Below are 24,166 nucleotides of genomic sequence, written 5' to 3' on the forward strand. Positions count from 1 at the left end.
CATTACAGAGACCCAAGGGGTCCATGTACAAAGTAAAAGCTAGTTTTTGTTTTGTTTTCTGTGAAGGGATTGAAGTGGGAGACCAGTCTTGTAGTGATGGCATCAGGGAAAAGAGCACACAGAACAGCATCTTCATGGAAGCCTTTAAAGGGTTAAATCAAATGCTCTAATGGAGTGGACATAGTGCCTGAGTTACATAATACTGCCCTACATTCTTCCTGATTTAAAAGTTAACCCCAAGGTTTTATGAGGACTGATAGAGCACTCATCTAATTAAGGCAAAAGGTTGTTAATAAAGTAAATATAGTCTAGACGTGACTGACTTATCCACACACTTAAGTGACAAGTATATCCAGAGACAGGATCTGAGGCGGTGTCTGTCTGTCTGTGGCTGTTACTGCAGAGGGTCAGACCACAGGAGTTTAGGGTTCAAGTTTGGTAGATGAGTCCAGAGTGAGACAAGAAACCTAGGAATTTGACCAGAGATTTGCTCTTGAAGGTACACCTAGGAATGTGTGTTGTGTGAGACAAAGACCAAGTGACAAGAAGGGCAAAGAGCAAGGGAGCAGGAGCACAGCTCAGAGATGAGGAGCAGCTAAGTAGTGGGAAGGCAGCTGTGCTGGTTCAGTATTGTCATCTAGAAAGAGGGAACCTCAGTTGAGAAGATGCTTCCATCACACTGGCCTATAGGCCAGGCTGTGGGGTATTTTCCTGATTACTATGGGAGGACCCAATCCATTACAATAGTCCTGGGTTATATAAGAAAGCAGGTTGAGCAGCAAGCCAGTAAGCAGTATTCCTCCATGGTCTCTGCTTCTCTGTGTGTGTGTGTCTGTGTGTGTGTCTGTGTCTGCTCTTTTCAGGGGTGTGTGTAGTCCTTGCTTCATGTCCATCTCTCAGCCAGAGGGAAAGGAAGAGATGGACAGAAGCAGCAGCCTTGTTTGTTGAGAGGCTCTTTATACACCAAGTCACCCATCTGGTCAACTCTGCTTTGCTCTGCCACCATTTAATTTTTGCCTTTTGTTCTTTTCTCCTTACTCTCCACTCTTAAAGAGATTTTTACAGATTATGACCTGACATATGGGGTGCAGTGTAGGCCCCTGCTCTTGTCTGGAAGAAAGAATTGTCCTTATGGCTTTTTACCAGGTGCCTGTTTTAAAGCAGCCCTCTCCTCTGCCTGCTCCCTGAAGGCTTTCCTGGTTCTTTACCACAGACACACAGTGTGGCTTATATAAGATCCTATTCATTATCTGATTCCTGTTTAGGGCTGGAGAGCTGAGATGAAGTGTTGACTGAGGCTGTGTCTGAATAGTGTGTGAACTGGATGCTTTGGTACAAGTGTGGGGGCCTGTGCTTCTTATACTGTTCACTTTTAGTACATGGGCTTGGAGCAAAGATGAGCTGTCTGGGCAGTAAGTCATCTGCAGAGGAACCTGGGAATGGTGACAGAGGGCTTGCTTCATTGCTGCTCTCTAGCTCAGCCAAACTGATTTGTTTAAAACAACTCTCAACAATAAGGAAATGTAGAGGCTCTGAGCCCCTGGTTTCAAACTCCCAAGTACAAAAGGCTAGTGCCACTACACCAGGTGGTTTATTTATTTAAAAGAAAGAAAGGGAGAGAGGGAGAGAGACACTGGCAAAGGCAGGATCCATTCTCACAGTCCTAATTGAACAGGACAGTGGTGCCGGAAGAAGAGGAAGAAGGGGCATTGCCACTGCCGCTGCACAGGGTTTCCCAGCCCAGCCTGAGGGTTTGTCAAGAGGAGATTTGTGAAGGGCTCACCCAGCTGCCTACCTTGTTGGCGGCAACTCCCTCCTACAGCATGGTAACCTTGCCTTCCTGCACGATGGTGGCCCTGGAAGAGCAGGGGTCAGAGAGCAATGAAGAAGAACATGATAGGAGCCCTTTCTAGTGTCACCCAGGCAGGGGACTAGCTAAAGGCCATCACTGGTAAGAAAATGGAGTCCAGAGCACCAGGCTTTCTTTGGATTGTCCTAAGTTACTCATTACTATATTCTTTTCCTCTGTTGCAGGTTCCAAAATCCCCATGACTGCTTTATTACATTCTGAGATTTGACCTTTTAGGTGGGATGCCTGGCATGACAGTCAGTGTTTTAGAGATTTGTTTTGTCATTTTGTATGCCCAATGAAAATGCTCATAAATTCCCCCAAACTATTGGATGCTTCACCTACCACCGTGTCTTTTACCCCACAGAGCCATTATCCAGGCGTCCTCATTTTGAAACAAAACCTTATGTGGTGTGGTGACATTTAATTTACTGTTTCTCATTTCAAAGCCCTTAAAAATATTAATTAATTCCTGTCAACCCCCAGGAGGCACATTATTAATATCCAAAGTGCCTTTCATGCTGGTCCATTAATGTGTCCTCTCAGTGTGATAGGTAAGAAATGAGGTTGAATCTTTTTTTTTTAATTTTTATTTATTTATTTATTTTTGCAATCACACAAGATAAAACCTTGCTAGAGCCAAGGTCAGAAATAACGAATTCCTGATTTTATTAAGATCTTGGAGTGACTTCAACTCTGGCTTTGTGTGTGCTTTTGGAGAACAGCACTCCTGTTGAGGTGTAGTGTCTAGAGGCAATGGATGAGTTTTCAGTAGAGCTGTGATGTTACAAATCCAGTTTGATAGCTGTGCAGAGGTTCACAGAGTCAAGAAAAACTGCTGCAGCAGGAAAAAAAAAAAATAACTGAGAGGTAGGCAGAGAGCAAGGAGTACCCAGCATTTCCACCAGAGACTCTTCTACGCTTCTGGAGAGTAGGTCTGGTCTCATTCTGGAGTGCTTTCTTGTCCTCCCTCCCTCCCTCCCTCCCTCTCTCCCTCTCTCCCTCCCTCCCTCCCTCCCTCCCTCCCTGTTTTTGAGATAGAGTCTTTTTATGTAGTTCTGGCTATCCTGGAAGACAGTCTGTAGACCAGGCTGGCCTCAAACTCACAAAGATCCACCTGCCTCTGCTGCCTCCCTAACCCTACCTCATGGCTTTATGTGGGTATTTCTGTAGTTTGCCAAGAAGCACGCGGTAGCCACTGATGCCAGTGTTCTAGCTGAGCTGGTATGGTAGCCCTACCCTCCTTCCCATTGCTCTGAAAGCTGAAGTCCTGTACATTTTCTTTCTTAATCTAGCTGCAGTTCATGACTTTGGAAGTTCACATGAACTTCCTTGGTGAAAGGATGATAAACAGCGCTGGTGGCAGTGCGTGGCGCTGGTTACTGCATGGAAAGGTCACATTCAGGACAGAAGCCAGTGTTAGTTTTCAGAGCTTTATTAGGAGAGAAGGGGGGAGGGGAGAGAGGAGAGCCAGGCCTGGAGAGAGTGAAAGATGGCAGGGTGGGGGGAGAGGGGAGCAGAGCAGAGAGAGCAGAGGGAGGGTGGGGTCTGCATCCGGCTTTTAAGGCGCAGACTGTGTGACCATGCCTCGCGCACATAGTCGCCAGCGTCTACTGATGACATAAGACGCAATACCCCAAACTGTGTATGTGCAGTCATGTAGCTGGAGTGAGGGCAGAATTCTAACACCTGGAGCTATAATCACAAGGCATTGACCTCCTTTGGCTCCCTTGTGAAGACTGAGGAAGTTGACAATATGCACTGTTTATGGCTGCTTTGTAAGACATAAGACATGGGCTGTGAGTGTGTCCACTGCTGTGTGGGCATTCATTATAGATGATAGGTATACCCAAATATCGGAATCCTCCAGAGACTGTCAAGGAGTCTGAATCCACATGCAAAAGAAAAGAGTCTTTATTCAAGCCCAAGCTTGGACCCTCTGTGTGTCTAACACAGCAGTACAATCAGAGAGTCCCAAGCCTGGGCAGGGTAGAGGAAATTTCCAGGGTTCACTACCCTGATTGGCTGACATTTGTCTAGAGATGTCTTGGCAAAAGGGGAATAGGTTTATGCTGGGCTCAGGGACATCTGGTGATATTATGTAACCTTATCTAACAGAATGGAATGTCAGGTACTTCCCCTTAGATACTGGCCCATCCTTCAGTGGTGTCGGTTTATGGCTTTTTCCTAGAACTACCTAGCGCTACCTGCTAGTAAACCAAAACTCAGACCTACTTTTTAGTTGGTTTTTATTAAGCCTGTCATGGCAGCTATGTTATAGCTGGAGTTTTTCTGGTCCTGCCTGGCCCATGGTCAGGATAAATCTCTCTCACCCACCAGTCTGGCAGCTGCTCAGACCCAACCAAGTAAACACACAGAGACTTACATTACTTATAAACTATATAGCCTAATGGCTCAGGCTTCTTGCTAGCTGTTCTTATATCTTAAATTAACCCATTTCTATAAATCTATACCTTGCCACGTGGCTTGTGGCTTACCGGTACTTTATATCCTGCTCCCCATGGCGGCTGGCAGCTTCTCTCTGCCTTAGCCTTCCACTTCCCAGCATTCTCTTCTCTCCTTGTCCCTCTCCTTGCCTACACTATCTTTCCTGCCTGGCTACTGGCCAGTCAGTGTTTTATTTATTAACCAATCAGAGCAACACATTCACAACATAGAGAACATCCCACAGCACTATGTGACAAAGCTGCCCTGGGCCCCATAATGGTAAGGAAGAGTGCTCCAAGAGCATGTGTTAATCCCACCAGGTGAGAATAAGACCATTGCCACAATTTTAAGCCAAATTTGAAGCAAGCTTCAATTAAATACTGTCAGGATGATGGACTCTGGTCAGGTCATTCCAGGGTTCCCAGAAAATGGTGACGAGTCACATTTTGCAGAGGCTTATAAAGGCAAATCCATAAAGACACATATTTCCCACCAGGTCCAAGCATACATCCTGACATACTTCCTGCTGGTGTGCTCCCTCCTTCATCCAATCAGGGGCAAGCATACATCCTGACATATTTCCTGGCTATGTGCCTTATACCTACATGTGATCAAGTACATCCTGTTCGGTTGTGTCAAACAAACTTTAGGAGAGTGAAAACATGTGGCTTGTCATCTTCCAGCATCTCAGGAAGTACTTGTCTTTGGGCAAGGGGCTTACAGGTTAGAGGCATTTTTTTTTTTTTTTTTTTTTTTTTTTTTTTTTTAATGGATCTCTTAGGTACAGCAATTAAAACTGAAAACTGTTTCACATGTGGTCGTGAACAGTGAGGGTGTCTGGGCCTTTTGGTGTCACACATATCACATATAGGGGATTTCAGGAAATAAATAGGGGAGTAAGCATATGCACTAAGATTAATTAGCCTTTTATTCATGTTGCCCAATAAGATTTCAAGAGAGGAGAAAGCTATTCAAATAAATCAGTATTTGTAACCTTAGGGCTAGAGTGGAGACATAGCCCCCTTGCTGCCACTACACTTCCTTTCCTGCTAAGCAGAACCTGCAGCTTCTCTGGAAGCTTCCCCTCCATTCCTGTCGGGCCTTCAAGAACAAGAGAAAGAGCCCCCTTTTCTGCATTTCTTTCAGGTAGAGTATTTCTCTTAGTTCTCACACCCCCCTGTAAATGTTCAGTCCCCCTATCTATTGAGCCTCTATTGGCTGCACTTTGCATTAACAGCAGGAGGCAGCTCTGCTGTGGAGACCTGGCCACCTCCAGGGCTTGCAAACCTCTAAGATCACTGGAATTTGGTTTATGATTTCCCTGTTACTTCTCTTGGTAGTAAATAGAATTTCTGCATTTCCTGTGTGTTCACAAAGAGAGTGGATATCAACTTCAGAGCCCTTTGACTGCTCTTTGTCAGCATCCAAAGAAACCCAGAAAAATGGCTAACTGTGGTGTTTATTAGCATGCCAAAGCTGACCACCAAGCTCACTCAGTACTGGTAGCTCCTTTTGTTGGTTCCAGGGTCTTGCTATAATGGGGGACAATCCACCAAAGTCTGTTAAACCAGAAGCAAACTTTATTTCACAAACTAGAAAATAAAAAATTAAAAAATAAAACACTGCAGGGCACAAAACCTTATCAGCTAGCTGAGACCACAGCCAGTGTTGGATTCTGAGGCTGTGGCAGCCTGAGGAGGGGCTATAGTTTCTTGTTATAGTAAGGGGTAAGCATGAGACATAGACAAAAGAATTTTTACAATTTTGAAGTTCAACTTTTAGAGACAAATGGTTTTAGGTTTTTACAATTTTCCATTAATGAGGTTTTAGGGAGTTTTAGCTAAACAATACTTGTATATCCCTGTAGCCATTCCTGACTCAGTTAATTGATGTTTGTTCAAACCTGCAACTTCTCCTGACATAGCTGGGTTCCCATGGGGGGGGGAATACAAAACAATGCAAGGCAGGTTGTCACGGAGAACTCATTAAAAGCCATCTTTGGTTTTGGTAGTAAGTGGTAGGGGGTTATTGAAGAACAGCTAACCTCAGGACTACAAAGGACAATCTTTAGTAAAGGAAAACTACCATTTGGGTTGTTGACAGAACTGCCCATCATAAAACACAGAGGGGGCTAGTTAAAGGTTAATCCTTTTTTTTTTTTTTTTTTTTTTTTTTGCCAGCCAAGCTGATGGCTGTCAATTTCCATTCCTTAAGTTTATAATTTTATATTTCTATATTCCTGGACCCTTCACTCTTAGCTTTTTTCACCACACCCTTCCCTTAAACCTCTCTAGCCCAGGGGCTTCTAGTCCCTTCCCACAGTTTCTTTTTCCTGTATAACCCTGTCACTCTCCCTCTCTCTTCCTCTCTCCCTCTCCCTCCCTCTCCCTCCCTCTCCCTCTTTCTCTCTCTCCTCTCTCTCTCTCCCCCCTCCTCTCTCTCCCTCTCTCTCTTCTCTGCTCATCTCTTAGTCACTTCCTCTCTCACCTCTTCTATTTCTTTTCTTCCTCTCTCCCCTTCAGTCCGCTCACTCTGATGGCCCAGTTCAGTGTGATCGTTCCAGATGTCTCTGGCTGTATTCTCCTCATATGTACATCAAAAACCTTTCCCTTAACCTTACCTTGGAGTGCTCACAATGGGGACATGACTGCTCTAAGTATGGCTGAGGAGGAGACGGGTTTTATTGTAGCTGTGAGGTCTAAAAGAGTCCAGATCAGAGAGAGAAAATAGTAGACTGAATTGGGCCATGAGGGGAGAGCAAGAGAGGAGCTGAGGACCAAGAGAGCATATGACTGGAATGGCAGGTATATATAGGAAAGGGACGCTAGGGGAAGGGAAGCAAAGGCCCAGGGCTGGAGAGGTTTAGGGGTAGGGGTTGGGTGAGAAGAGCAGAGAGGGGCCAGAATGCAACAGCACGGATTCTGTAACAGGTACTTGTGATGCTGAGAGAGCCTGAGGCCAGCATGAGCTTTGGTGTGCTAACAGGCAACTCAGCCATTTGTCCTGAGTTTCTCTGGGACCAGACACTCTTGGTAGCTAACATGCTCTTCCATATCTCTGCTCCCTGCTTGTGTCATCCTAACCCTAAGAGCCTTCCTGGAAGTAGGAAATGGCTATCCTGGCTCTGAGTATTCTCCAGACACCCCCCTGCAGTCCCTGATGGCATCTTGGAGGATGGCCTGGTCCCTTGTGCTCTGCTCCAGGCTATAGTTCTGAGGTGAAATGTTCTTTGAATACCTTTCATTTCTGTCTACTTAGCTGTGAGAGACATCCTAAAATGCACTCATATGTAGATACATATTTATTTTGATTACAGACAGCAGAAGCAAGCTTCTGCTAAAATGGGATGTGGTGTGCACTTAGTTTGGCCAAAAAGCAACAGTGACTCAAAAGGAAGCTCTGTGTTTGGGCTCATTCAGGTCTTAGCACAGAGTCCTTGTCCAGTGCTTAGTGTTTGCATAGCAGGTGGGAGCCACACCTGTGAGACGGGGTGGCCTCTTGTTCTGTAAGTCTGAAGCAGTCTCCTGAGGCTGCCATTCGAAGCTGTCTAACCATCCTCACACTTACTTTAGTTTGAGAATGCATGTTCTTGTTTGGGTAGAGTTTTGGAGAGCATGTAGCCCGGGTGGAGAGACGGCTGAGCAGGTAGAAACACTGGTTGCTCTGCCAGAGGACCCAGGTTCAGTTCCCAGCACCCACATGGCAACTTGAAACCATCTATAACTCCAGTTCCAGGGAGATCTGACACCCTCTTCTGGCCTCTGAAGGCACTGTATGTATATGTATTTAGTTAGGTCTTTCTTGAGTTTTGAGTGCTCTGTCTACATATGTGCCTATATGCATATAGAAGAGAGCATCAGAATTGAACTCGGGACTTCTGGAAGAACAGCCAGTTTTAACTCTAATACAGTAAAACTATGTACAATAAGAACAATTATGAGATAAGAATTAAATTCACAATGACCAGTCCATTTGCATTTGGCAAATTCAGATAAAGTACTCCATTATCCATCCTATCTTGATGAGTCCAAAGTTTTGTACCTAATAATTCACTTTCTATCCTAATTTGAATTACTAACCCAAAATTATCTTTTTAGATCTCAAAACATTTTCTTAAATAAACAACTTAAGCTTTTATGTCTCTTAATCTTATGCACTTTACACCTCTTTTGTGAGGTGTAACTATAACTACCTAGTCTTCAGCCCTACCATAGACCTGAGAAGAATATAATATTACCTGAGTAAGCAGGAAGTACAGAGAAACAACTTCTAAAACTATAGAAACAACAGAGACATCTGGATGCCTCCTCAGTCACCCAAGGTTCCTCTGCAACATTGGAGTATCCGTCATCAGCCTACAGGCAGGCCTAGAATATCTAACAGACTTTTTTGTAAAGAAGGAAAGTTTGAAGGGCTGCCCTACCTTGTCTTGGCAAAGTTTGGTAGTCGACTTCCTTTGTGTCCTACTTGTCCAATTTGGATAGTGTGCTGTCAGCAGTCAAGGCAAGGGCAGTTCCTTGCCCGGTGGTTAACTTTGCCACATTGAAAGCAAACTCCATATGGAGGTTCTTCAGTGCCCATCATCTTTATTTTTTTTTTTCCTCCCTCCCATCATTCTTTTTTGAATTAGATTGGTGCTGTCAGGAGCAGACTTGTCTCACAGTCATGAAAAGCCTTATCTTATTAAAACATCCTAAATGCCATATTCTGTAGGTCTCTGAAGTTTGAAGACCATCTGTCTATATAAAATATATCTGTTTGACCTTGAAAACATATGTAACATTGCCACAAATTTGATTGTTAATAGATGACTAATTACTAACCTGCACTTCTTAATTATCCTAAATAGTTTCAAAGACTAGAACTTTACATTACCCTGCTGTGGGATGTTCTGTATGGCAAATGTGTTGCTGATTAGTCAATAAATAAAACACTGATTGGCCATTGGCTAGGCAGGAAGTGTAGGTGGGACAAGGAGGAGAATAAAGCTGGGAAGTGGAAGGCTGAGTCAGAGAGACACTGCCAGCCGCCATGATGACAAACAGCTTGTGAAGATGCCGGTAAGCCACGAGCCATGTGGCAAGGTATAGATTTATAAAAATGGATTAATTTAAGCTGTAAGAACAGTTAGCAAGAAGCCTGCCACGGCCATACAGTTTGTAAGCAATATAAGTCTCTGTGTTTACTTGGTCGGGTTTGAACGGCTGTGGGACTGGCAGGTGAGAGAGATTTGCCCTGACTGTGGGCCAGGCAGGAAAACTCTAGCTACATTACCCCCCTCCCCCTTTTTTTTTTTTTTGAGATAGAGTTTCTCTGTGTACCACTGGCTGTCCTAGAACTCTCTTTGTAGCCCAGGCTGGCCTCAAACTCATAGAGATCTGCCTGCCTCTGCCTCCCGAGTACCGCGATTAAAGCCATGCACCACCATGCCCGGTACTTTTCATTTTTAAATGAGCTCCATAGGTACAATACCTTAAACAAGAGTAGAAACATATATACAGTATGTTCAAACAAAAATAACCTTAAATTTGTATCAAGATACTATATCACCCTTTGTTTTTTCAGGAAGAGATCTTTGAATCCAACCTCCCTTGATTAGTTTCCTCCCTCACCATCACCAGTAATAGTTTTCAACCAACTCCCCTAAACAATGACAAACATCCATAACCCACTGAATGACCAAAAACCACCCACCCCACCTCTTAGGAATGTGGGCATTGTGTCTCTAGACTGCTTCATGATGTCTGGGGCCAACAGCATCTTTAGGGAACCCTGAGAAAATTGGGATAATGGTCAAGTCCTAGGAGACCTAGCTGTATTATTTTTTGTCCATTCTCTGTATGAGAGGAAAGTGCAGAACTTATCCTGGCTGGAGTAGTGTGTAAGGCTGGATCACCTCAGCTAGCAGCTTTGTAGTTGTTCTGGATGCAGAATTTTGAGGAAACTGCAACAGAGGCATTCTGCGAGGCTGGATCATCTGGGCTTGTCTTCATTGATGTCTGGTCCTTTTTTTTCTGAAAACACACAAACTTTTAAAGGTAACATTTATATCTGCACTAACACAAGTATGGAATATGTGGCGTGCACAAGTCAGCTAAAGATGATTTTTTTGTTCTATGTTTGAGTATGTAAAAGGCATCTGTCAACTTTATAAGTCTGTTAGACTGTATAACCAAACCTCTATCCATGCCATATGAAAGGATGGCATGTAATAATAAGTCATGAGGATTCTCTAGCCAACAAGATTTTTCATATCTTATCCAGTTTCAGCTTTTTCCATGTACATATACATATACATCACCTGTTTTGTACTTTCTCTTGGTTTTGTTTCTTCATGTCTGTAACCAAGATTTTCAAGAGGTCTCTTCCAGTCAAATCTGGCTTTTATTAATTTTGAAGAAATCCATAGTTTTTTGTTTCTTGTGGAAACAAAAGCAAAACCTCTCCCCCACACAACATATTTTCTGACTTTCGTTGTGAAGTTAAGAACAGTTTTAAAATATATAGGTTGGTGTGATTTAGCAGTTTCCCGTGTCTGTCAGCAGCTATTGTTTTTTGTTTATTAGCATTTAAAAAATTCAAAGTCCACCAAAGACCATACAAGATTCAGATGTCCTATGTTTTTCCCATCTTTACATGGCTTATTCTTTTTATATTACTTTGTTCTTTCTTTAAAGACTTTACTATTATTTTTAAACTATTTTTCTACGAATGTCTATACCCATTTTCTTTTCTTTTTTCAGCATTTAAGCACATGCCTAGGCCCTCTGCTGTGTGGCTCCACTTAGTGCATGGCCTGGTAGTTGGCCCCACACCCTTGGGGTCGGTGAGTGCAGAGTCTCATGCCTGCAGCCCAGCCTGGAGCTGGTCTACCTGCCCAACTCTGGGAAATTTCTGGGTCTATGTTGCAGTAGGTGTTTCTACCTAGTCTCCCTCCACTGAGTGATGTGCCAGCTGCTGCTCATAAACCCCTTTCAAGTGCTCAGTAGTAGGGCCTCTTAAGAGAGCCATGCCTCTGTACACTGTGAGCACTGAGCCTACTTGGAACTTTTTTTTCAGCTTTTTCAGACTCTATGTGGATTCACATGCTGGATGTTGGGTGCCAAATGTAATGACTAGCTAAATTATTTTTATTATTAATAAAAACTCGGGAGTCAGATATGGAGTTAAAACCTTATTGATCAGAGAAGTGGCAGAGAAGCAACCACTCTTCTTTCTCTCCTTCTTCAATCCAAAAGACTGCAAATCTTTCTAACCCTTCCCTACTACTTCCTGTGTCTTTCTATGTGTTCTGGGTCCTTCAAAACCTCTATGACTGATTCTGGTCAGCTAGTAGCTAGCTCTGCCCTCTGATTCTAGGTAAACTTTATTGGCAATCTCAGGAATGTCTGATCAAAATATCCCACAACAGTGTTCAGAATTCAAAGTTTGTGTCCTAAGCAGTGTCACTCAGCACACAAAGAAACTCAATGACAAGCCAAGGGTGACTCTACCATTCTTAACTCTTCTGAGAGTGGAGGCCGTGCTTGGTAAACACTGGCTCTACCATTGTACTCTAGCCCCTTTCCGATCTTCTAAGGTGAAGGCTTGCAGTCAAGCAGCATGAAGGCCTGATGGACTCTACACTGCCCAGTAACCAAGTGCTGTTTCCCATAGCACTTTACAGAGTTGTGTTGACATTCACTTATGTCACTTTGATGTCAGATAGCATTTCATCATTTTGACTTGTTCCTTTACTAATTACAATAATTAATGTCACTAACATTCTGGTGTCACTGAACAACCTATTTGAAGTGTGTCATCAGGCTGTAGAGAGGACAAGTATACACCCTGTACTAAAGGGCACATACTGAATTATAAGTAGTGCTTGTTAATAATGATAAGCGGTGCTGGTTACCGTGTGGAAAGGTCATGAGCCATGACAAAACCCAGTATCAGAGCTTTATTGGTGGAGGGGGACAAAAGAACCAGGCCTGGGAGAGATGTATGTACAGAGAACAGAGAGAGAGAAAGAGAAAGAAAGAGAAAGAGAGATAGTGGGGGCAGGAGAGAATAGAGAGAGAGGAGGGGGAGGGGTCTGTGTCCGGCCTTTTAAGGGTTCCCGCAGGTGGACTTCAGAGCTACGCCACGCATGCGCAGATTGCATGACCATGCTGCACATACATGTGCACACCAGTGTGCACTAATGACATAAGACACAAGACCCCTTGCTTAGTTCCTGTACTGTGCATGTGTGGCCATGCAGCTGGAGTGAGGGCAGAATCCTAACATTCTAGACTTTTTGCTTATTATTAAAAAAGTGGGTGAACAGGAATAGGGGTGTGGTTTCTCCCAGAAAAACTGCTTCCAGCTGACTTGGTGGGTGTCTGTTGACTCTTAGGGTGGTAAGGAAGGGGGCTTCCGAGGTAAACAGGTATCCTGGGATGGTGGGCTGTGGTCTGCTGCCTCGGAGCTGTCCATCTTTCTTGGCTTGGCACTCTGGCCACTCGTGTCTAACAGGATGCTGGTGAGACAGAGAAAAGCTTAGAAGAAAGAATTATTATTTTTATTTTTTCCTCTGTGGGTTTCACCAGGGTGATAGAGCGGGTCTCAAGACCAGGAAAGTTTGGGTTTGGCACTTATCTTGAAGTAGATCCAACCTGTCGAATGGGTTTAAACTGGTTTCTGGTGCTTGGGAAAAATTTTGAACATATTAAGAATCAGCTATGAGAAAATTAAAGTCTTGGGCTGGTGACCATTGTAGGGTTTAGTACTCTGCTGGTTAATATTAATGAGAGAGAGGGGGATTGGAACATGTTCTTAATTCTTACCTGAGATAAGTTTTATCAGAGACAGATTATTTTAAGGTACCTGTTTCCTTTATTAGTTTAGCATCCAGGAGACAGGGGTGTAAATAAATACCTTTTATCTATTACTGTTCCTTTACCATCTGGGTATATATTTGATGGTCCTTGGATTCCAGCTCTATGGTGATCCTGTAACAATTAGCTGAGTAGTTAATCAGAAGAAGGAACTGGGAAGGGAAAAGCTTGTGAGGTGAGACCTCATTCTTCTGGAATTGGTGACAAGGCAGTGGATCCTGGTGTCCTCTGGAACTTGAGAGAGAGCAAGGTCCTGTCTGTGTCACTCTGCACGAGAAGCACTGCTGACCGGTCTGGAGTGAGGCACGTGGAGGGAGCAAATGAAATGAAAGCTCCTACCTTAGCTGAGAAATCTTTTCCCATTAAGTAACCCTGAAAGTACAATTAAGTCTGGTGAGTTGGGTAAGGCTGTCCCTCTACCCCGACAATAGAGAAATGAGGAGAGGTGGGATCCTAAAACTCCCTCAGGACTGATTAAGTGGCTTGGTGTCCAACAGGAAGGAAACAGAGTCTCCATGTTGCATCCTGGGTTCCCTGTGAGCCTGTGGCCAAGCCTAGGAGGTCTCCTGGAGGTCTTTGTTTGTCCCCATGCCACTCATTGCTCAGGGGCAGTCAGCTGATCAGTTATCTCTCTAGGTGGCACTTTGAACAAGGCTCAATTGATGGCCCAGCAGGCTGTGCACTAACCTGTGTAGCCTTCTTTCCTGCACTTAAAACAGGGACCTGGTGGCTTTTGGGGAGCTGGTCATACAGCGTGTGCCAGCATTTGGCAGTTTTGTTCATAGCTTTTTCATCTCTCCCATGGCACACCTTAAATGCCACAGCTGAAACTTCTGCCTGTGGGGTCGGGAGCCTTGCTCTCCAGATGCTTAAGTTTTAGCCCTAATGTCAGGGAGCTCTGGGAAATAAGAGACAGATTTTTTTGTTTTTGTTTTTGTTTTTGATAGTTTGCTGGCTTGAGGACAGCTTTAGGAAGATCCCCCAGGAGGCATGTTGTAAACTGATCGTAAATTTATTTGCATGCATCCTAGCATGCTTCCAGACCTGTCTATGCTTAGCGGCCGCCTGGTACAGGAGAACAGAGCAGAGAACAGATAAGATTCTTGGGGCTGGAGAGATGGCTTACTGGTTAAGAGCTGCTCTTCCAGAGGACCCTGGTTCAATTCCCAGCACCCACATGGCAGCTTACAACTGTCTGTAACTCCAGTTCCTGAGACCCAACACCCACGGCAAAACACCAATGTACGTGAAATAAAAATAAATTAAAAAAAAAAAAAGATAAGATTCTTTGGAGTCAGAGATTCCTTAGGTTCAGGAATGTACATGGTCAGGAAAGAGAGAATCAGAAAGAGGGTTTAGAGCTTAGGCTTTTACCTAAGCTCTAAACCCTGTTCGCTGGCAGAAGTCAGATAATTCGAGTGAAATAGCAGGGTTGAAGCAGCCGTTACGCAGCCAGATTTACTGGCATCTGGGGATATTTAAGGCATTTGACAGAGGAGAGGAACCACAAGGAGGAAGCCCTATGTCCCATGGCTGCAGCTGAGAGAGAAAAAAATAAAAAATTAAAATAACAAATGGGAATCCCAGGCTCCTATGTCAAGCGTCCTTGAAAGTAGGCAGTCTGTGGATCGGCATTAACAGCACAAATTACTTGAACTGCCGTCATGATAAGGTCAAGGACTCGGCCTATGTACTGGAGGATTTCCTGGGAGTCCAGACACCATTCAATACTTCGTCAAGAGAGAATATGTAGTGGTATGCAACCAAGGACCCCCCGGGGGTCTGGTGCAAGGAATATATCTTAGGCTGCAGTCGCAGGAAATGGTGGGGGATTGGAAAGGGAAAAACTCACCAATCTGGTTAGCAGGTGTGGTGTGCAGAACGGTCCGGCAGTTGGGAAAATAAAGCAGAGTGGGCAGTCACAGGTCCATTAAACCACAGTACAGGATTTCAGACGCAGAGCCCTGGGCACAGAGTGCCAGAAGAGCCTGTCTCGTCACAGCGCCAATGTTAAAAATGATAAGCAGCGCTGGTTACCTTGTGGAAAGGTCACGAGCTACGACAAAACCCAATGTCAGAGCTTTCAGGGTGAGAGGGTGGAGGACAGACGGACGGACGGACAAAAGAACCAGGCCTGGGAAAGAAACACGTGCAGAGAGAGGAAAAGAGAGATAGAGATAGTGGGGGCAGGAGAGAACAGAAAGAGTAGGGGGAGTCTGTGTCCGGCTTTTTACGGGTTCCTTCAGGTGGGCTTACAGAGCTTCGCCATGCATGCCCAGATTGTGTGACCACACAGCGTGTACGTAATGACCACTGCAAACTGATTACGTAAGATGCAAGACCCCTTGCTTAGCTCCTGAACTGTGCATGTTTGGTCACGCAGCTGGAGTAGGGGCAGAATCCTAACAGTGCTGGCCCCACAGTTTGTAGTTTCATTTAAACCTTTGTACACAAGTGGATAGTGAGCAATGGAAAGTTCCTCAGACATTACCTTCTACAGAGAGGCCAGGCCCAGAGCAGGCTATTTTAAACTTTCAGAAATTATTGAAGTACAGCCTCTTTAGTTTCATTTCCAGGGGCCCAGAAGAGACGTTACTAAAGGCGAGAATATTCTGAGGGAAAGGAATCTAAGTACAATAAGCTCTTACGCCTCTCCACTTTATTCCTCTGAGATTAAATTCTATCTACCCAGCTTCAATTCCGTACTTACACTTATCTCCTCTCTGTCCCTTCTTCTCCTGTCCTCTCATAACTCCAACTCTTTTCTGTTTCCATCCTCATCCTCATCCTCGTTCTTCTCCATCTTGGTTCCTTCCTGTTCCTCTCCCAGAATGGTCTCCCCCTTACCAGCAGCCTGACTCTTACAATACAGTGCAAAGCTTCCACGGTCCCTACAAGAGCTGTGGTAGCCAGCTTCATTTGCAACCCAAAAAAAGAAGTGACTAGAGGAGATGGGGTCAGATAAGGCCTGGAATAAGTCGGAAAGGGAATTTATGTGCTCATAATATATTCTTATAAATGGTTAGGTGAAACGTTATGAGTCTATCATAAATGTGCTCAAACTACAATCTTATAGGTGGTTAGGAAAAGTCTATATAGTCACTAAAATAAAACTGCCTCTATTTTCCTATGCTGCCATATACTAGCAGGGCAGGTAACTCTGCTTGGAGCTAGGAAACCTGCCTTATAGCTACACTGCATCTGGTATGCAAAACCCGCTTTTGTTCTGAGTCAGTTGCTCTGCAATACCATTTGGGCTGTGAGAGAAAGGAGGGTCTGAGCTTCATTTGCACAAGAAACAAAGCTATGTACCAAAATTCCCTTGTCTCCTAGGCCCAGGATCTCAAGAAGAATTTCAGATAAAATATACTGTTAAAAGTTCTTGGGGAAGTTATGAGTGCACATGAAATTTATAGCAGGAAAACAGCTGATAACAGCCAAGTAACACCAAATACTCCTTGAGATTTGCCTTAGTCCTCTGGAAGAATGCCTTGGTTTTTCCAGGTATAGTTTTATCATGTGCAGCTGAATTCTTATTATAGTCCTGCAGCTCGTAATACCAAACATACAGAGAGATGTGGCTGAAGGTCTCCCAGGCAGTGATGGCCGCCTGCCTAGGCCTACATCAGCATCCCTGTCCTCCACACTGTGCTTCTCTGAGTACCTCTTCCTGTAGGGGCTTAAGCCTTGTTTCATTGTTGCCTCCATGTGGATTACAGATAATTGAGCATGGTCTTGGGACCTTGCACTGTGTCTTAGCTTTCCTGCAGGCCCTAATGATGCTGTCTCCTTTTGTTTTATGAGCTACATTCTGGTCTTGAGAGAGGTTCCACTTTGCTGGACTCTGACCCTGCCACCTTGGGGCAGGTTCCCCAGATTGCCCAGCCCTGCAAATAGCCCTGCCAAGTGTTGTGTGTGGGGCTCTAATGCACTTTCAGGTACAGAGGACTTAGGGCACGTCGAGGGACCTTGTAAGTCTCTGTTCTCTAAAGCTGTCATATACTGGCATGACACCCTGAGCTGTCAGTTTGTTTATTTCTCTCTTTAACAACTGATTAAATCAACTTATGAAAATAGTTGACTTAGTCATCTGCAATAGTGACTTCAGCCTCCATCTTGGTTCCACACTGACAGAAGTATTCTGCTAAACATTCTTGGAAAGACTGTGTAAGTTAGTGAGGTGCTGGTGGATTCTCACCTCAGAAACTCCTCTTGTATAATATTAGCAGGACCAGCCTTAATATTATATATTCCAGGGGCTCAGGAGAGAGAACTACACGAATGGTGAGGACTATTTTTGGGAAGCAGAATCTCAGCACACCAAGCTCTTAAGTCTACTTGCTTTAATTCCTCTGTCATAACATCCTATATGCACAGCTTCAGTTCTATTCTCGTGCCTAGCTCCTTTCTTGCTTGATCTCTCTCTATATTCATCTACTGCTCCCTCTAAGTTCTATCTTAATTCTCTCATCTTAATTCTGCCTCATCTAGGTTCTTTTCATCTCGTTCTTACCCAGCTAGTACTTCCCCATCTGGCTCTTCCTCATCTTCCATCTCGTCCACATGTTTCTCTGGTCAAAATCCTCCTTATCCCTCTCCGTTCTCCTCCGTCTCTAAGTTCTCCCCAAGTCTCTCAGGAGTCCAGTTATAAACCCAACAATAGCAATCCCCTGGTCAAGCAAGGTCACCATACTTGAATTCTCCGGGATTATAAAGGTAGATAAGAATTTTCCTCAGGCAGTGACCACTAGGCTTTCTTTTACAATCTAGAATGGGAGTGGTAAAAGAGGAGGTCAACTGAGTGCTAATGACTGGTTGTACATGAGAAAGGGGATCTATGTGCTCAGTCTACATTCCAAGAAGTGGTTAGGTAAGAAGTTAGGGGTCCAAAAAGTTGGTAAGGTTTTAAGAAAGGAGGGTCCGAGCTAAATTTTGTAAACCTGACCTAGGCAGTGTCTCCTTGTGGAATTTACCTTAAATCAGGAGACTAGCATGTGGTGGTCTGGACTGTTATTTTCTGTTAGTCCTTGAAAGTGGCTAAGGGAGATATCTGATTCCAGTGCTGAAAGGGGAGAAACGGATGGGCTGGAGGGAAGGAAGCCTTTTCTGAGGCTGTTCTCCAAATACCTGGAATGTGTATGTCTAGAGAGTGATCAGTCCACACTGTTAGCCCTTCTTAGGGAAAAATCAATTGGGAAAACTATGAAGGCACACATGAATTTCATAAGAGAAGACAGCTGATATATGATAAGCCAAATAACACCAAAAGCTCCTTGGAATTTGGCTTCCTCTGAAGGAATTCCTTGATCCCTTCAGGTAGTGACTTTGCCATAACCAGCTGAGTTCTTATGATACACTCCTGCGGCCCGTAGCAAACTGCAAGGTACTTTTCTTGCAGTACTTCTCAGGTTCAGAGCCTGCCATCTGGTCCTTTCACTGTCAGGTGGTTTTACTTGGTGCCTCTGTTCACGTCTACACATTCTCCAGAGACTCCACATTAGAGTCGGAGAGGGACTTTGTATTTAGTGAATCACCTCTACTTCCATGAGCATCTTTCCACTGTCTCTAAAGGCAATAGCTGTGACTTTTCCTTGGAGGGAGCAGATGAGCAGTGTTCCACAATGCCCACAACCACTTCTCAGAAGGTTGTCTGTTTCTTAACTTGTAGTTCTCACAGACAGAGATAGAAGAGGTCAAACGTGGTTATCAGTATGTGTGGGGTGGACTCTATTTTCTGCTGTTTCCTTTATGTGTAACCTTTTCTTGCCAAAGGCTAGGTGACCTTCAGAACTTTCACAGGGTGTTTCCTGGCCTTTTGGCACTGCCTCCCCTTTCTGTTCTAACCCCTATCGCCCTTTCTACTCTTCTCTAAGTGGGTGCTGACTGACCCTGGCTCGTAGTCACATCCTTATCCACAAAGACCCTGGATGTCATTTATGGTTCCCTTGTCTGTTCATATTCCATACGTGTGCTGTGTCTTTCTCAAGTCATGTTAAGGCATAGTCTTTATTTCGTCTGTATTTTTTGTTATTATTTGTTTGTTTGATTGTTTGTTAGTTTTGAGGCAGGGTCTTGTATAACCCAGGCTGGCCTTGAACTTGAGTTCCCCTTACCTGAGTCTTCTGAGTAGTGAGATCAAGATGCGAACCAGAATGCACAACTCTTATCATTATATTCATGTATACATGCATATAATGTATTTTAATCAAATCTGCCTCCTACCATTCCTTTCAGTCCAGTTCCTTCCCTGCTCCCTCCCACTACCTTTCCCTTTCAGCTTTTTTTCCCCCTTAAATATTTACTGAGTCCAGTTGGTGCTGCTTGTATATACATGAGTTTGAGAATGGTAGCCTCTTGGCTTACATCCCTGAAGGAAACAGACTCTCTATTTCCTATCAGCCATCAATCAGCCCAGAGCTCCTCAGATAGAGGTGGGACTTGAACTTCTTCCCCTCCATGCTGTGACTTTGGCTGGCCTGATCCTGTGTAGGTCTTGTCCTGCAGCCCTAATCCCTGTGAGCTTACATGTGCACCTTCATTGTCACGTCCAGCAAATATATTTTGCTTCAGATAGCTACTTCTTGTGCTTCTTAAGATTTTCTTTTCAATGACCCTTGAGCCTTGGAGAGAGGGAAATGTGATATAGATGTTCCACTTGGAGCTGAGCACTCCTCAGTCTCTGATTCTCTTAACACTGACTGAGTCTGGGTCTCTATATTAATTGCTATCTATTGCAAAATGAAACTTCTCTGATGACAGTTAAAATGCACTAATCTATAGGTATAAAGATAAGAACTTACAGAGCAGTTTGTTATATGTCCTTTAGCAGAATAATATTAGGCTCTTCAATAGGACCCATGACCTAGCCAGCCATGGGGTTTTGGCCCAATTAATGGTACCAAACATGGTTTTTGTCTTATAGAGTGGATTTTAAATCCAATCAAAAACATAACACTCATAAATCTAGCACTCATGGCACTATTGTACCACTGCATGTCTTGCCAGGTGAGTTGCTCTTGTGGCTTACAGGGCTCGCAGCTGCGTAAGACTGTTGATGACTTTCTGTGTCCTTTAGTAGTAGCACTTTTCCACTATCAATGCCAGACAGCGGGGAGGAAGCAGCCACCTTGATTTCTCCATGTTCTGTGATTTAAGTGTTGTATCTTCAGCTATAGGGTCTTAACTATTGTTCTAGAAGGTAACCAAGAGTGACAGCAAAGTAGCAGGATACAAAATTAATACAAAAAACTCAGTAGCCTTTCTATGTACCAAGAACAAACATACTAGGAAAGAAATCAAGGAAACAATCTCATCCACCATAGATTAAAACAAACAAACAAAACCCAGTCCTTGGACTACATCTAACCAAGAAACAAAAATCTAACTTGTGCAATGGAAACTGTAAGACACTGAAGAAAGAAATTGAAGAATTTACCAGAAAATGGAGGGACCTCCCGTGCCAACATATTGGTAGGATTAATATCGTAAAAATGGCCATCCTGCCAAAAGCGATCTACAGATTTAGTGCAATCCCCATCAAAATTCCAGTGCAATTCTTCACAGAGATTGACAAGACAATTTCAAAATTTATATGGAAACACCAGGACCCAGGATAATCAAAACTTATCCTAAACAATAAAAGTGCTGCCAGAGGTATTGCTATTCATTGTGTTATTTCTTTTTAAAAATCAAACAATGCAAGTTTACTGAACTACATTATATGGAAACATACACATTACTTTTTAAGATCAGATCATAATGTACACCTACAGGCAAAACCTCTCACTGTTTTCCCAGGAGGTTCTGCCATGGTTTAGAGAACTGGCCCTGGTGCTTGTAGTTATTTGGTGTGTTCCAGGCCTGTAATGACCCTCTACCACACCAGGCTCTGATCTTTCATCCTCTACTGGGAATTTGCCATTAAAAAAAAGTTAAGTGTAAGGCACAGAATAAGTGGAAGGGAACCAGAGACTCTGGTCCCCATCTTTGGCTTCAGCATCCTCAGTACATTACCAGACTCATCTCTGCCCTGTCCCAAACTCAATTCATGTGCAAGTTAGCCCAAGTTTTAACAAATCAGCTTTCAGAACATTTTAACTGTCAGCTCTGGTCCTGGAAGCTCAGGTGTGTGTGGCTCTAACTCTGGCATCTCTGTGTTGTGGTTCCCTGGTCTGGGGTCTTGAGCCCCAGCCTTATTATCTTAATTAGATACGCTGCAGGATTCCAGGTATCTGGGGAGGCTTTACCACACCGACTGTGGGTTTTCCCTTTCCTGTTTATAGTTTCCCTTGCACGTCTTTTCTTTCTTCTGTGTGGGTTCCCATAGAAGCTTGTTTACTTTCATAAATACCTTGCTAGATGCTTCCTGGGTTGTACTGAATATGGGACTGGCTCTGGAGAGACATATAGTGTCTGCTGAGGTAAGTTCAAGTCCAACGTCTCTATGTTTCTCTGGCGTGCTGGCCAGTTTCCACAGTGAGGTTCCACAGGTTCCTCCTGAGCTAGTTCTCACCTGTTTAGCCTGTTTTGTTACTGGGATTTTCTTAGTCCTGTCTGTTTGTTGTTTGTGTGTGTAAATACTCCGGTGTTCATTTCAGGGCCTCATCCCTAGGCATTCAGTGTCCACTGGACAGTAGAGGAGGACTGTGTGGAGTCAGACACCGCTTCCATCTCTTTATAACTTTGCCATTGCTGCTGTGGATGCTGCAGGCCCTTGTTTGAATAAATTCTCTATGCTCCATGGTCTAAGAAGGTTTTCAGAGCAGTCCCTTCTGTTTGACTTCTATCAACATGGGACAGGCTGTCTTTAATTCATGTCCAATGTTATAGTTGTTCCTAGTAAAAACATACCATATGATCATACTCTCTTCACATTTTTTAATGCAAAAGCTTGGAGCCACGTGTGCAAGGCCCATAGCTGTTCCCTGAAGGTGACAAGTATCTCCTTTCTTTTTCCACCACAGGCTCGGTACAAACAGAGCCTCGATCCCACTGTGGATGAAGTCAAGAAACTCTGCACGTCCCTGCGCCGGAATGCCAAGGAGGAGCGGGTCCTCTTCCACTATAACGGTCATGGGGTGCCCAGGCCTACCGTGAATGGAGAAGTCTGGGTCTTCAACAAGGTGGGCCTGCCCTCCGCCTCCACTCTGCTTCCCCAGAAGGCTTGTCAGCTTGGGTGTTACCTGAGGTCTCCTGTGTATCCTTGGCTGAATCCTGGGTGTTTGATCCATCCAGCCTTTGGAGAAGAGTGACACATGGCATGCACCAGTCCAGCAGCCAGGGTACCTGGTTGAGGATGATCAGGCACAGGAGTCATTTCTTTGGGAGGATGTATTGACAAAAGAATCATAAGGCTGCATGTGTGTGTGTTTTGTCCCCAGTAAGTGGGGAGATGCTCACAGCTGTGAGTGGCCCTCATGTACAGTCTTTCCAGTGTGAACTGTGGCAGTGTTTCTCTGGTTCCTGAGTGTCAGAGAACCAGCAATTTCTTAGAAAATGAAAGTATTCGGAGTATTCTAAAGAGCTGATGTCCAGCTGCCACTTGGGCCACCTCAGCCTTTCTGAAGGTCAGAACTTCAGTCAGAGGTTAGATGGTGAAGGAAGGGATACCTCTGCCCCTCCTGAACTGAGACATGCATTTTACACGTTCTATGGTAGAGTAGCCTGCCACCCTGTTCTTACTCCTCTGCTCTACATGACAGTAGCTCTGGATGTATGTGATGGCCTCTTAAACTTCTGAGCTTTGATTTTTTTTGGGGGGGGGCAGGGGGCGCGGGGGATGGGGGGGCACGGCGGCTCCAGCAAAAGTGAATTTAGATTTCAGTTGAACTACTCTCTAGTGTCAGGATTAGATAAGCCATGACATGTTTCCTCATGGCAGAAGCTGCTTCATTATTCTTCCTGCAGATTAAAAACACATACAAAGGATATCACTGGTCATTCACATGCTTTCAGGTAGAGAGCTTCCAGCTAACGTCCACCATTCTGTTGTTCCTGAACTGTTATCTGGTAAAACTGCAAAGGGGCCTGTGAGTAGGTTTTCGACCCTTTCCCCAAAGGTGTAGTGAACAGGGGCCAGAAGTACAAGACCCTGTTAGTTCCCTCTGCAGGGGTAGTGCCATGCCTCCCTTATATGGTCTAGGTAGCACCTGTAATAGCTTTCCATTTCTATTCATAGATTCCATTTACATTGTATATTCTAAATACATGGGGGGCTGGTACACACATGCCACAACATACATTTGAGGTCAGAGGACAACTTTGGGAGTCACTTCTTTTCTTCTAGCATGTGGGTCCTGGGAACTGAACTCAGGCTGTCAGGCTTGACAGCAACCTGTTAAGCTGTCTTGCTAGCCCATTTAGGAAAGAGGCAGAATTGAAAGGAATATGCTATTATGGACCACCGGGGACTCGGGAAAGGAGACTTGGGAGCCCTGTGTGCCCTCCACAATCTCATGCCCTTCTCATCCTTCTTCTCTACATATTGCCGTGAGGGCACAGAGGAATCCAAGCTTCTTATTTTTTATATCTGCAAACAGGATCATTTCAGGAAGGAAGGGTTTATTTTACTCTGTGTGTGTGTGTGTGTGTGTGTGTGTGTGTGTGTGTGTGTGTGCTAAAAAGGTACATATAATTTTTTGTGTGTGTATTTGTATTTGGGGTAAGTGTGTGCTTTGTATAGTCTTATGTGAGTACATGTGGGAGGTCAGAGGTCAATGTGGGGTGTCTTCAATTGCTCTCCCTTTTATTTATTTATTTTTATTTTTATTTTTTATTTTTTTTTTTTTGGTTTTTCGAGACAGGGTTTCTCTGTGTAGCTTTGCGCCTTTCCTGGAACTCACTTGGTAGCCCAGGCTGGCCTCGAACTCACAGAGATCCGCCTGGCTCTGCCTCCCGAGTGCTGGGATTAAAGGCGTGCGCCACCACCGCCCGGTGACTCCCTTTTATTTTTTTGAGACAGGGTCTTTTCTGAATCTAGGGCTCACCGTTTTGGTTAGATTGCCTGGCC

General features: G+C 44.3%; 1 protein-coding gene across 1 annotated transcript in view; it reads left to right on the plus strand.

Annotated features, from left to right (window-relative positions):
* Rptor (regulatory associated protein of MTOR complex 1) overlaps nt 1–24,166 on the plus strand; it is a 350,353-nt gene that overhangs the window by 128,828 nt on the left and 197,359 nt on the right. Inside the window, exon 4 of the mRNA XM_059272251.1 lies at nt 22,122–22,280. Coding sequence (XP_059128234.1) covers nt 22,122–22,280 — 159 coding nt within the window. The remainder of the gene's footprint in view (nt 1–22,121; nt 22,281–24,166) is intronic.

This window comes from Peromyscus eremicus, chromosome 8a, assembly GCF_949786415.1.
Source record: "Peromyscus eremicus chromosome 8a, PerEre_H2_v1, whole genome shotgun sequence".
NCBI classification, from domain to species: domain Eukaryota; kingdom Metazoa; phylum Chordata; class Mammalia; order Rodentia; family Cricetidae; genus Peromyscus; species Peromyscus eremicus.